At 42.1% G+C, this 12257-nt stretch overlaps 1 protein-coding gene across 1 annotated transcript in view; it reads left to right on the top strand.

The window, feature by feature from the left end:
• The window catches only part of ADAMTSL1 (ADAMTS like 1), a 458108-nt gene that overhangs the window by 402576 nt on the left and 43275 nt on the right, over positions 1-12257 (top strand). The window contains exons 18-20 of the mRNA XM_050913597.1: positions 6197-6376; positions 8315-8468; positions 9787-10927. Of these exons, the coding sequence (XP_050769554.1) occupies positions 6197-6376; positions 8315-8468; positions 9787-10927 (1475 nt within the window). The remainder of the gene's footprint in view (positions 1-6196; positions 6377-8314; positions 8469-9786; positions 10928-12257) is intronic.

Raw genomic sequence — 12257 nt, 5'->3', positions numbered from 1 at the left:
TTTGGGTTAGCAATGGCAAGGTTTCTAGGAATACAAAGGATAAAGGAGGATAGAATCTCTAAAGTGTGTTTGGTATTCCGTATATTCTCAAATAATAGTTTAGTTTAGGACAAGAAATACTGCTCATCCTTCAGAGTCACAAATAAGTGTTAGGCACTTCCCTTTGGGAGATGGATGCCTTATTACACTAATGCTGAAAATTGCTGTCTACACAATGGATCTGTACAAGGCTTTCCATCTTTGGAAAGCAACCTGAAATTAGTTTATTTGCTGCCATCTGGTTGCAAATTAAAACACTTGTGCAATTCAAAACACTTAAAGATGCTTCTGTTGGATATAATACTGCACAGGAAGAAAGGATCTTGCCCTGTTGTCAAGAGTAAAGGAAAAATTTGCTGTGTGGTGGAGGTGCAAGCAAAAGGCCTGTTTAAATCTTTACTTCTGCTGGGTGCAAGGATTCATTCCATCCTCTGAGAAAACTATGAGCACTTGGCATGGTGCACACATATGCCTACCCCTTCTCCATCTATAAAATCTGCTCTTTACTTAACATCTGGGGAGATGTTAATGTATACACCTAATGAAGTTGATAAGTCTGTGAAGCTGTACTTCATGGGAGAGCTCTGGGTTTGGGCAGCCATCCCAGTAACAAAAATTTGTGCCAGCCTGATGTTCTGTCAAAGCTAGATAACTAGCCTATGGCATTAGTCCTATGTTTAAAACAATTCAGTGATATTTCATGCTTTAATTTGTCTACTGATATTCACATACACATATTTGCTTAGTTGTACTTTTGAATATTTCTAGACTATAGTCATACATAAATGCTATATTTGTAAGTAGCAAATAGTATTCTACTAGTACGTAATGTAATAAAGTCAAGGGTTTCAAAGTCAGGATATGCTAGAAGGAGTGCCTATGCTCTTTAAAATCCCATAATTGGCCACATTCCTTACAGAAAGCGATTTTCTATAAGTTTATTTGAACAGTCAGAAGAGACATACATTACAGCATGCTGAAAAATTGACTTTCTCCTAACAATGACCATTAGCTATAGGCCACCCTAGAATGGTACTGAAATAGTTTCTGCTAAAGCAATTTCCAAACAGATTTTTTTCAAGATTTGAACATCTTCCTCAACAGTGTAAACACACATATTTCTGCCTCTCTGTAGTAATGTTTTAGCCATTTTTTTATCTGCTCAGGGGCTCTCAAATGTGCTGTCTTTTTGAAAGGTATAGCAGATCTTAGGGAGGAGGGAGCTCAATTAAGTATAAAGGCTTTAACAAGCATATTAATCAGGAATTAAATCAAACTGCTCGGTTCACTCCTTTTGTGTTAGCTGCTACCTTTTATGGGCTGGGTGGAGAGAGAGAACTTGTGCTGCAATTCGTTGCTGCTGCTTAACAGAGGTCACGTTATAGCTCTTCTGCGCTTACCTCCACAGGCTTTGCAGGCTGGCCAGCTATGTACTTAGCTCCTCGCTACCTGGGCACTGAATATTTCCTGTGCTTACCTTTCACCAGGAGAAAACAGCACAAAAAATGTACTTCTCTACCTACTGTCTTCTGCCTCTGTTTAGTTAAGTATAGTGCAAGGAAAAAAAGCCTAATCCATCAAAATTAATTTCCATTCTCTCATTTTTTAAAGACATCTGTCTTCCTTCTTTGCACCACCAACCTCTGTACAGTTACTTCCACCCTGTAGGAAAGCCAGGCCTTGCAGTTCAGTCTCACACAGGTTTCCCATGGACTACCTCCATGTGAAAACCTGCACCATGAGGCCAGTGCATTGCACTTAGAGATTATTACAGCTGTTGGCTCCTGGGATGTGTGAGGGAAAAGACCACCTGGACAGGATGTGAGTGGCTGAGACTTCTCCTGGAGGTGACCTCCAGCCGTGCAGCAGAGCTGCCATGGAGCCCTCCAGCAGAAGAAATCCTGCAGGAGGATTTCTTTTCTTGCATTAAGGGACCAACAACACCTTCCCTGTCCCCAAATCTCTGAGAGGGTTCCACACATATGGGGAGATGGAGGGCTCTGCTGGAAGGTGCTTTCCTCACCCTAAAGAAGGTCCTCTAAAGCTTCACCGACACTAGAGGGTAACATCTGTTCTCCACATAGCCTGGTTTGAAGCCATTTGTTTGGTCTCATCTGTGCAGTTCGTCGTGCTTTTCAGAGCACTCTCTCACAATAGTTTCAAGCAAACAAACAAACAAAAGATTTAAAATACAGTGTTTTCTTTTCTAAGGCCTTTTATGCTTGTTAAGGAAGGGTTGTCTGAATTAAATGCCATTAGAAGCCCCACAGTTCCTGGCAGATAAACACACCATAATTATCAGTGTTGTAACATTCCAAGCGATTTTTAAAATATCTCTTTATAGATTCAAGACTATTTATTTTTAAATAGTTCTGTTTCTTAGCTAAATCCATTAGGATGTTTATCTTGTTTTCAGTAGCGTGCTTCTAGAGGAAAGTGGATATGAGCTTTCATTTTTACAAGGCTCTATAAATATCTACTCTGCAGACCTCAAATGGGAGACATCCATTAGTAAATCTTCATCCTCCTTTGTTTTATTACTGAATAAGTGCCATAGTCTCAGTCCCAGCATTCTTTTTTAGCTGCTCCATGCTATCCTTGCTCCAAAGATAATTGGAACAGTGGCTTGACAACAGTCAGCATGGGAAAACTGTTAACATTTTCAGATATTTTCCTAGCTATTTTTTCTCCATATTGTGAAAAGTCCTTTCTAAATCTTCAAGTGTCAGGCCTTAGAAAGCAACTGAAAGACCTGCTGAGAGAATAATGTTTACTGCCTTTGCAGATGCTTTATCTTACTGTAGAGTCATAGCAGAGAATTCATTTTTGAGAGTAAGACCACAGCTTGTACTGCTGTAGTCCCACCACCTTGAGTAGAGGGCAGTGCAAAATTAAACCACCTGGGAGAGCTGAGGGGTAGGACAACCCTTTCCTCAACTGTCCTTGTAAGCAGGACTGACTGTAAAATGACATCCTTTCAAAGAGTCAGCTACTGCCCCAAACTGGCAACGGTTATGATGCTGAGCGACTGTTGCCTAGCCCTTTATTTTTCATTAATAACCGCCTTTTTCCACAAGTTTGAGAAGAGACCAGCTTCCTTGCCTCCGAAACAATGGAAATGGTGTTTTTGCCTGAATCCTGCACATTGTGTGCTTGTGCGTAGATGCTCATAGGCATGTGCTGAGGCAGAGAGATGGCCTGTTTTCCCTCTCTGCTTTCAACAGTGACCATCAATTCTTGTGTTAATTATCATTTACAGATCGTTGTATGAGCAGAACAAATACCAAAGCAATGACTGCTGTGAGAGAGGCCAAGGCCACAGTTCCACTAGCAGTTTAGCATAACATATGCCAGCACTTCTACCAAAGGAGAAAATAGCTGCTGCGGGGATCTCTTTCTTGCCCTTATAGCACCCATTCCCTTATATCTCCAGAAGTGCTGTGCAGTCACACAATGGTCCTGGTTAAAGCTAAACAGAAATATAATTAGCTTTAGCCTAGATTAGTTTTCTACTCTGGTTCACTATGCAGCCACAAGAAATGCTTATGCCAGCATATGGGAAAAGGCAGCACAAAACCAGGAATGACTGGCTGGCAGAATTGGGTGTATAGGTTGTCTTCAGTGTCAGCCTTGCCTCATGTATACTTAAGCTAATTGTTGAACTAGGCATAATCAGGCAGCAATGTAGGGAGATGCCACTCCAGAAGTTGGTACCCTGGCAAAGTCCCAGATCCCCTGTAAAGGAATGTCAGGGGATATCAGGCTTGGCTCTGTTCAGAAGCTGTGGGGAGCAGGAATATCAGGACACATAGTTCAAACAGCCACACTTTACCTGCTTGGGTGGGTGAGGTGAAACTACCCTGTGAAACAAGCACCTTTCTCTGTTGTAACGGTGCTGTGAGATCTTTCTGAACAGCAGAGAGAGATAGCACGTTATTTAGATGGCATATGTCCAAATGAGGATCCTCTAAAAACTACTGTTTCATATTGCCTGTAAATACAAGCAGATGTTACTGTCATTAATTACCCCCTTTCTTAGAAAAATGTGAGGGCTGGAAGCTTCCACTAGAGAAAAATCAGCAAAGACCCCAGAGTAGTGAAGGCTCCAGAGGTGAAACACAGGTACAGGCACAGCTCCAGTGCAGTAATCCAGGACTGTCCTAGAAGAGCAATCCTGCGGACAAGGAGGGATCTCATTACTGTGTTTGGCTCTTTCTGGCACTTAGCAACAGAGTTTGGTGTTGAGTAGCAAATTATTCTTCACAGAACAAAGCTATGTAAGTGACTGAAGGGCAAGAAGCAAGAAAGGATCTATTTTGTCTTACTCTCTTATCTGATAGTGATGGAAGGGCAGGGAGACTTCCTGGGATTTGACTGATTGACAGAAGGAACATGCTTTTGTTGTATTCATGCAATGCCTAACCCATTTTGGCTCTGGTATATGATGACAGTCCTTAGGCAATCTTGAAATAATACTTTCAATAATGTTTTTCTTGATTTATTCTCTCCTCAGGAATGAATTGTCCTCAAATGAAAGGTTGATAAATGTTTTCTTTTGTTGAAAACTAAAGTATTGTTTTACTTGTATAATTTTTTTAAAGTCTTTGAGCTTTGTAGCATTCTAAGTAAGTAGGACAAAATCTATCTTTACTCATTAGAGAGCAAACCAAACTGAACATAAATATGTCTTTCTGCACTTCCTTTCTGTCTTTCAAGGAAAATGTATATCCTAAGTAATCAAACTAGCATTAAAGTTTATGCAGTTCTCTCTCTCTAAGACAGAAGGGCCTTTCATGACTGCAAGATTTTCTAAAACAGTTCCTTTTTAACTGCTTAAGTATAAGTTTTAATACATCTTCATACGGTTTTCTGCTTCTCAGGCATGATTCCCATGTTGCAAGCTATAAGCAACTCCTGGGCATGTCAGTGTAGTGCAAGCTCCCCCTTCTTCTTTGCTAGGAGAAGGGAGAAGAGTTGAGCTGGCTGGACTGAGCAGAAGAACTGGGAGCCTGTTATGAGCCTCAGGAAAAAGATCCTCAGGGAAAAGGGCTGAGCAACCAAGTTTACAAAAAAGATTCCAGAAAGCTATTAAATCTGCTTTTTCAAAATTTCCTGCTCTCCTTGGGTAGAAAATGGGTACCGAGAGGGATATTTACATTAAAGAGAGAGAGGAGGTGGGTTCTCTGGATATTAATCACCCCAATTTACTTTGACTCAAATAAACCTTCCTCCTTACCTTTTGGAAAGAGTACACACTGCTGTCATGACAGCCATAAATACAAAAGGGCTGCATGGATATTTAATGGTTTATTATACTAACCTTATAAACCAATTACTGAGACTAACAGCAGATTGCAGCTGATATACAGCTTTTGCATGAATTAAAAATCAGAGAAATACCATAATGCAAGAAGTCTTCAAGGACGGGAATTCTGGACTGGACAGTTAAGTTTTGAGCTGCACTAGCAATAGACCTCATGCAGGTCAGAAACGAGAAATGAGAAAATTACAAAAGGAAGAAAAAGCAAAGTGATAAACTGGGGAAATTTTTATTTATCACACTCTCAAATTTCCCTTTGTTTTTCTTGCTAATTCAAACCTTTTTTTAACAAGCTAAATTTGAATATTTAGTTCAAGCTAACTGTTTAGTTCATAGCTGCTGTTATCTAATATGTACAATCAAATCCTGAAAACGAAGGTCTTGAATCATCTACTGCTGGAGAAGACTTTTCCACTCTCTCTGGCACTGTCAGTAGCACAGTCAGAGCTCAGGCAGAGACATTAGGATGCAGATCCCCCACATCATGTGCAAGCATCTCATTTTCAAGTTGGTTACAGGAAAGGACAACTTTTCCACTTCCATACCGCAATTCTGACCCATTGTTTCCGTGTCTTTTGTACAAACACCTGAAAACAGAACATTTCAGAAACACTGAAGCAGTTTTTCTAAATATTAGCAAAATAAGCTGCTTCCACTTTTCAAAATATTTTTTACATTTTTAAAAGAAGTCTGCTTTGACGTATCTGAAATTTTTTTTTATATTTTCTATTTGGCCAAAACTGAGTGTTGATTTCCACCCAAATTCACAAGTAATTTTCGCTGCAAGTTGCCATGGTGCAAGTGTGATGTAAGGTGGCTGACTCTCATCTCCCACAGTGTTCGCAGACATGTGGCAGTGGTGTCCAGAAGCGAGATACACTTTGTAAGCAACGCCTGGCAGATGGAAGCTTGTTAGAGCTGCCAGAAACCTTCTGCTCCATGCCAAGGCCGGTTACCCAGCAAGCCTGCAAAAATGAGGATTGTCCCAATGAGTGGCTTCTCTCTGACTGGACACAGGTATGCTGTTCGTATGCGTGAGTATTGTGCTGTTCTTGGTCATGAAGTTCCTCGGTCACTTGGGACAGAGGAGCCAAATGAGCTCAGACTGCACAAAGCGTCTTATGCCCAGTTTTGTCCTGTAATCTGTCCTTATCATCCTGGTAGGGGATGTGATCACTAGCTCAATGTTCCTTTTTGGAGATTGCCTCCACAGATGTGGTTTAGCCATCCAGCCAAACCAGTAAGACCTCCCTTCTGGCGTAAACACAAGCCATGCTCAAAACAGTAAATCCCTGCCTCTGTCCATGCCTATGCTTATGTTAATCCAAGGCTTCAATGAAGAGTAATCTTTACTCCCCCAAGCTAAATGCTTTTTCTTCCCAAAGCCTGGCTGTTCTGATGTCAATAGGCTTTTCCTCTTGGGGCCACTGCAACCTTTCCCTATGATGCAGAGAAGAGAAGGGAGGGATTCTTGCAGTCTGATATAGGCATATCATTACAGACACCAAGCCTCTTTCATTCTAGGACACTGCTTTTGCAATGTTAGCTAGCTACTTCCTTCCTTCAGTTTAGGGATGGCAAAACAAACTCACTCTACTGAAGTCTCTTGTACTTCCCCAGGCTCCCTTTCTGGCCCCATATGGCTTAAGAAAAATTCTCTTTATATTTATGACAGCATAACTGAAAATATAATTTGACCTTTTAATGCCAGTAAGCATGAAAATCATTCCCCATCTTGCAATCTCTGCCACCGCTCTCCCAGTTCTTTTTCATGGAAGGAGGTGGAAATTGTCTTAATTGTGAAAGAAACACCGATCACCTCATGGAGCTGTTCCATCTGTACCCTTCATATGTTGATCCGTCTTGATATTTTACTCAAATAAGTGGATGTTCTCATGAAGTCTGCTGCCAGGAGACACACAGCCATTCTGGCAGTGAAGATGGTAATTCTATTCCTGATATGTCCTCCTTCACAAGAAGTTGCCACATGGTTTATGTTGACATCCGTACAACTCACATTTCTGCGTATTGGCACTTACTAAAATCAAATCTGAATTCACTCTCTCCTCCCCATTTCACTTGAAGACTGCCATGGTTTTGCTCTTCTTAAGCTTAGTGTGTTTTCTCCCCCTCACTTCATCTCCAATTCCCATTACCACAGGTGTGCACCTACATGTAACAGAAGTGCATGGGTATCTTTGTGCTACCAACCTTACAGCGCTCAACCTACTTTCCAGCACCTCTACAGACTGCTGCCTGGGTACCAGTGCAATGGCACTGCCTGTATTCTCACTTTCTGTGATGCTGTATACATAAATATGAAATAAAGGAGGCATGCTGAATTCCATCGAACAATGCCCACCTGTGCATCAAGCACCACAGTCTGGTATTAGAGGGTTTATACTCTTTTGTGTAAGCCTTGTGTGGTAACTTGTAGGTATCTGAAACACTCATCCATTTATTATTTCTAATAGATCTGCAACAGTAAAGCTCAAAGATTAAGTTTAGGCCAGATTTTAGCAGAACAGGATGTATCTGTGAAGTGCAACTCAATGTGGTCTGCTCTTGGCTATGAGCAGGAGTTTTTCCAGCCAGCAGACACAGACAGATAGAAACAAAGTGCAAAGACAAGCTTTGTACCGTAGCACAGTACCATTAAAACAAGGGACACCATCTGAGAGAAAAAAGTGCTAAAGAGAGCATGGGAAGATTCAAAGCCTCAAAGGACAGAAAATACCTGATATTTCATCTCCCTACTGTGCCTGCACTGTTTGTAACTGAATGGCCCAGTGCTGCTCTGCTTTATTCCACTGCGATATTTTGAAAGCTGTAACAGATGTGTACTGTGATATGAGTATGTATTGTGGATATGGGAGGTGAGGGGGGGAGTGTGACAAGGAGCACCCTTTTGCTTTTAATACACCTTTTTCCTAATGTTTCTTATTCTGTTCCTAGTGTTCAGTGAGCTGTGGAGAGGGCACCCAGAGTCGAAATGCCATTTGCAGAAAGATGCTGAAAACTGGGGGTTTTGTCATCATCAATTCCTCACAGTGCCCACCTTTGCCATTCTCATCCTTGATCAGGCCCTGTGCACTAGGCACCTGTGCAAGTAAGTGCAAAAGATGCTTGGGAGTGTCTGGGGAAAGGGGGCTTGGTTGTCCATCACTAAGAAATCCATGCTGTCACCTGCTCCATAGCCTTCTCTTGTGCTAGTGTTACTCAGTCTTGCAGAGTGGCAGCTGCTGCTGCTGCTGCTGCTGAGTTTTTCTGTCTGTGAACAAGTATGCTTTGTTTAGCAATAAGGCAAGTCAGTGGATGAGACCTATAAATTTTGCTGTTGGAGCTGGATCTAAGCCAATGTGCTGGAAGGGAGCTACTAGTTTCTGGAAGAACTGTCTCAAAATTCTGACCTAAATCTAGATATCTAAATTTCACAACTGGAATGCAGAGGCTCAGAGATACAGCACAGCAGCCTGAGGGCAGCTGCAAATAAAATCTCTGCTAGAACAGCTGCAAAGAAAATGGTTGGTAAGCGATTTAAAAACATATTATTTCGTTATGTCACTCAGAACCCTCTATGACCTGGGATTTCTAATGAACCACGCAACGTAAGTTAGATGTATTTTATGTTGGTATTTCATGCATTTGTTGTTGCCCTTCATAAGAGCAGGAGTCTCCCTGTATGCCCTTCCCTGGCTTGCAGTAAGCCAACTGGATATGTGAAAGTTCGAAAGTCAGCCTAGCTTCAGCTTAAAGCTGACCATGAACTCTGAAACTGCTAAATGTTGGGTATGTCAGGGAGAAAAGAAGATATGACATTCAGAACCAAAGCTGGGACCAAATGTTTCACGGTATTTACTAGTAACATACCTATGCTGCTTTAGTTAGTGCTTCATAACAAAGATCTCTGTCATAGAGATCTGGAAACTGGAAGGACACGCTGAATTGGTGCACTTTAATAGTATTTACCGTGTTTTTAAGCCTAGTCCAGACAGTTTTGTTCTGTCCAACGTTACTCCCTGAGGTAGCAGCACTTTCACTTTTCCTTATCACTGTGAGCTGCAAGATCATGTTGCCTTTGAGGGTTTGGATGGTAAACACTTGTCTTTTCAATGTATTTACTAAGCAACAATCTTCATTTAAATACTTTAACAACAAGAACTATATTTCCACTCATATTTTCTCCCTCACACAAAGCTTTTGTCCCTGGCTCTTTGGTTTCTGCATGTACCCTGGACAGGACTACTTTTGCATTCCTAAAGTGCACCTTGTTATTCCTCTTATTTTGATTGCTCCAACTTAACGTTCAGCAGCTGGTGGCCAGTTTCTCCCATTACTGTCTAATGGGTCAAATGCTGCCAGCACCAAAGCAAGCTACTTGTTTTGTTTAATGGTATCACATACTAATAGTATTAATGATATTTCAGGGCACAACAGGCCAGCTCATAAGCAAAGCCCCCACATTATGGCCGTAAAGAAAGTTTACATCCAGACAAGGAAACAGAAGAAGCTACACTTTATTGTGGGTGGGTATGCCTACCTGCTGCCCAAAACCTCCATTATTCTCCGATGCCCCACAAGGAGGTTCCGGAAATCAATGATCACTTGGGAGAAGGATGACAAGAGGCTCGTCAGCTCAGCTCACATCACCATTGCAACCTACGGGTACATGAAAATCCATCGTTTGAAGCCTTCAGACACCGGGACATACACCTGCACAGCAGGGCCAGCCCGGGAGCATTTTGTAATTAAACTAATTGGAAGCAACAAGAAGATCATTGCTGGGCAGCCAACTGGTATTAGGGAGGAAGACACCATAAGAAAGGCCAGCTTAAACGAAGCCTTGCGAACAGAGGAGAAACATATCAATGGGATTCTCTTCAATGGGAGCAAGGCTGAAAAGCGAGGGCACCTTGCTGACCCCAGCAGATGGTATGATGATATTGTCTCAAGGCTGCTACAACACAGGGGCTGGCCAGGGGAAAATCTGGAGTCCTGGGAAGCCCAGGAGTCCACGGAGAGAAACGCATCCTCAGAGGAGGAACAGAGCCAGGAGTATAGCCTGCCATTTACTATGGTCACAGAGCAGAAACGTTTGGATGATATCATAAGGAATTTGTCTCAACAGCCTGAGGAGCTTAAAGATGTCTACACTGAGCAGCTTGTTGTGCAGCTGGCTCACGAGGTTTTCAAGAGCCACTTGGAGCACCAGGAATCTGTCCTCAAAACATCAAGGCGAAGAGTAGATTCCACCTCGGTGGAGTACCCTCTCCACAGACACGTTTCTGGATTTACCAGCTCCCTGAGGACATCATCTGCTGAAGCATTTCTTCCCTCCTCTGTAGACCTGGCAAATGGCTTGCGCAGACCTCATCAAAAGCCTGCAATCCTCCGAAAGATTTCAGCAGCACAACAGCTTTCTGCTTCAGAGGTTGTTACCCACCTGGGACAGACGGTGGTCCTAGCCAGTGGCACACTGAGCGTGCTGCTTCACTGCGAAGCGGTGGGAAACCCAAAGCCCACCATCAGCTGGGCTAAGAATGGAGAGGAGGTGAAATACAATGATAGGTAAAACATATTATTTAACTTCTAAGAAAATAATTGATATTTTGACTTCAGTTTCCTTGTTTCAGTGCCTGTCAGTCCCATGGACAAAACCATATTTTGCTGTAGTCTGATTTCATAGCAGAAAGAAGGGCTAACACATATGAAGTGCTAAACAGGGCACTGTGACTCTTCAGCAAGGTCTGGATGCTGGGTCAGTCTGGTGTTGCAAACAGGAGCTTTACTTCTGTTTCAGTAAGTAAAAAGAGGAGTTTGTAAAGTACTGAAGTAGATAAATGCCTAATGCAGTCAACAGAGCACTCTGCGTCTGGAGGCTGGGAGCCTTAGTGTATTTTCCCATCTGAAGGTGGAGGTTTCTGCTATGAAGATTGGTTTTGAGATATGAAAACTGATTATTGATTATTACTATTACTATCATGGTCTGTTAGAGATAGGAAGTGCATTTCTCACAGTGCTCCAGCAGGGTCTGTCTGATATGGTTGTGGTAGCAGAGGATGGAGGAAGTGAGGCTTCTGCCTTCCACATATGTATCTGTGTGTAAAACTGCCCCAGGATAAACCTCAGGGGGCATTACAATCACCATTCCCTGTGTATGTTCTGATAGAGGCTGGAAACTGTGGAACCATACTTCATGGTTATTTGCAGCTATGCTGTCATCTCAACACACTGATCTCTAAGCATTAGTCTTCTGATGTGAGTTGGTGCATCCTCATGTGTTCAAACTTCAGTGTCCTTGCTCCAGGTGTAGCCTGAGAACTTGAGCAACAGAATGCTTTCATCAGCGTACCACAGAAATGACACTGTTTTTCCTTCAGGTAGCCTTTACCTGCCTATCACTCCATGTTATTTGTTTGTGTGCAAGAGCACACAGAGAGAGACTATTTTCAATGCTAGTTATATGCTTAACTGTGTTGATAACATACATTTTTCTCATGTGTATACTTGAGATTTTATATTTTGGTTCTATTCTGTGAGAAAGTGGTATATAAGGATAGGCAAGGAGTGTAAGAGGCAGTTATATTAACCAACATGGTACAACAAACCAGTCCAGGGATCTGCTAGCAGCTCTTTCTGCACAAGATACTGACCCCAGTTAAAACATCTGAATTTAGTCATAAGGTCAGCTTGGGAAATGAGAAAAGATGGAGTCAAGGCAAAAATTAATTTCCAGTGTGGTGCCAGTGGATCACCCAGTAAAGTCTTGATTTAGGTACAATTGCTCCTTCTGCATAGTTATACAATTAGTTTATTAGCTCCTTTCTCATTTTGGCAACTGAATCACTTCAAAATCTTTGTTTTCTCTAATGTACTGGATTTCCTGGTTCTTGTCTCT

The sequence above is a fragment of the Gymnogyps californianus genome, chromosome Z (assembly GCF_018139145.2).
Source record: "Gymnogyps californianus isolate 813 chromosome Z, ASM1813914v2, whole genome shotgun sequence".
Classification (NCBI taxonomy): domain Eukaryota; kingdom Metazoa; phylum Chordata; class Aves; order Accipitriformes; family Cathartidae; genus Gymnogyps; species Gymnogyps californianus.
Note: the sequence above shows the minus strand (reverse complement) of the source record. Positions and strands in the feature narration are given on the sequence as shown.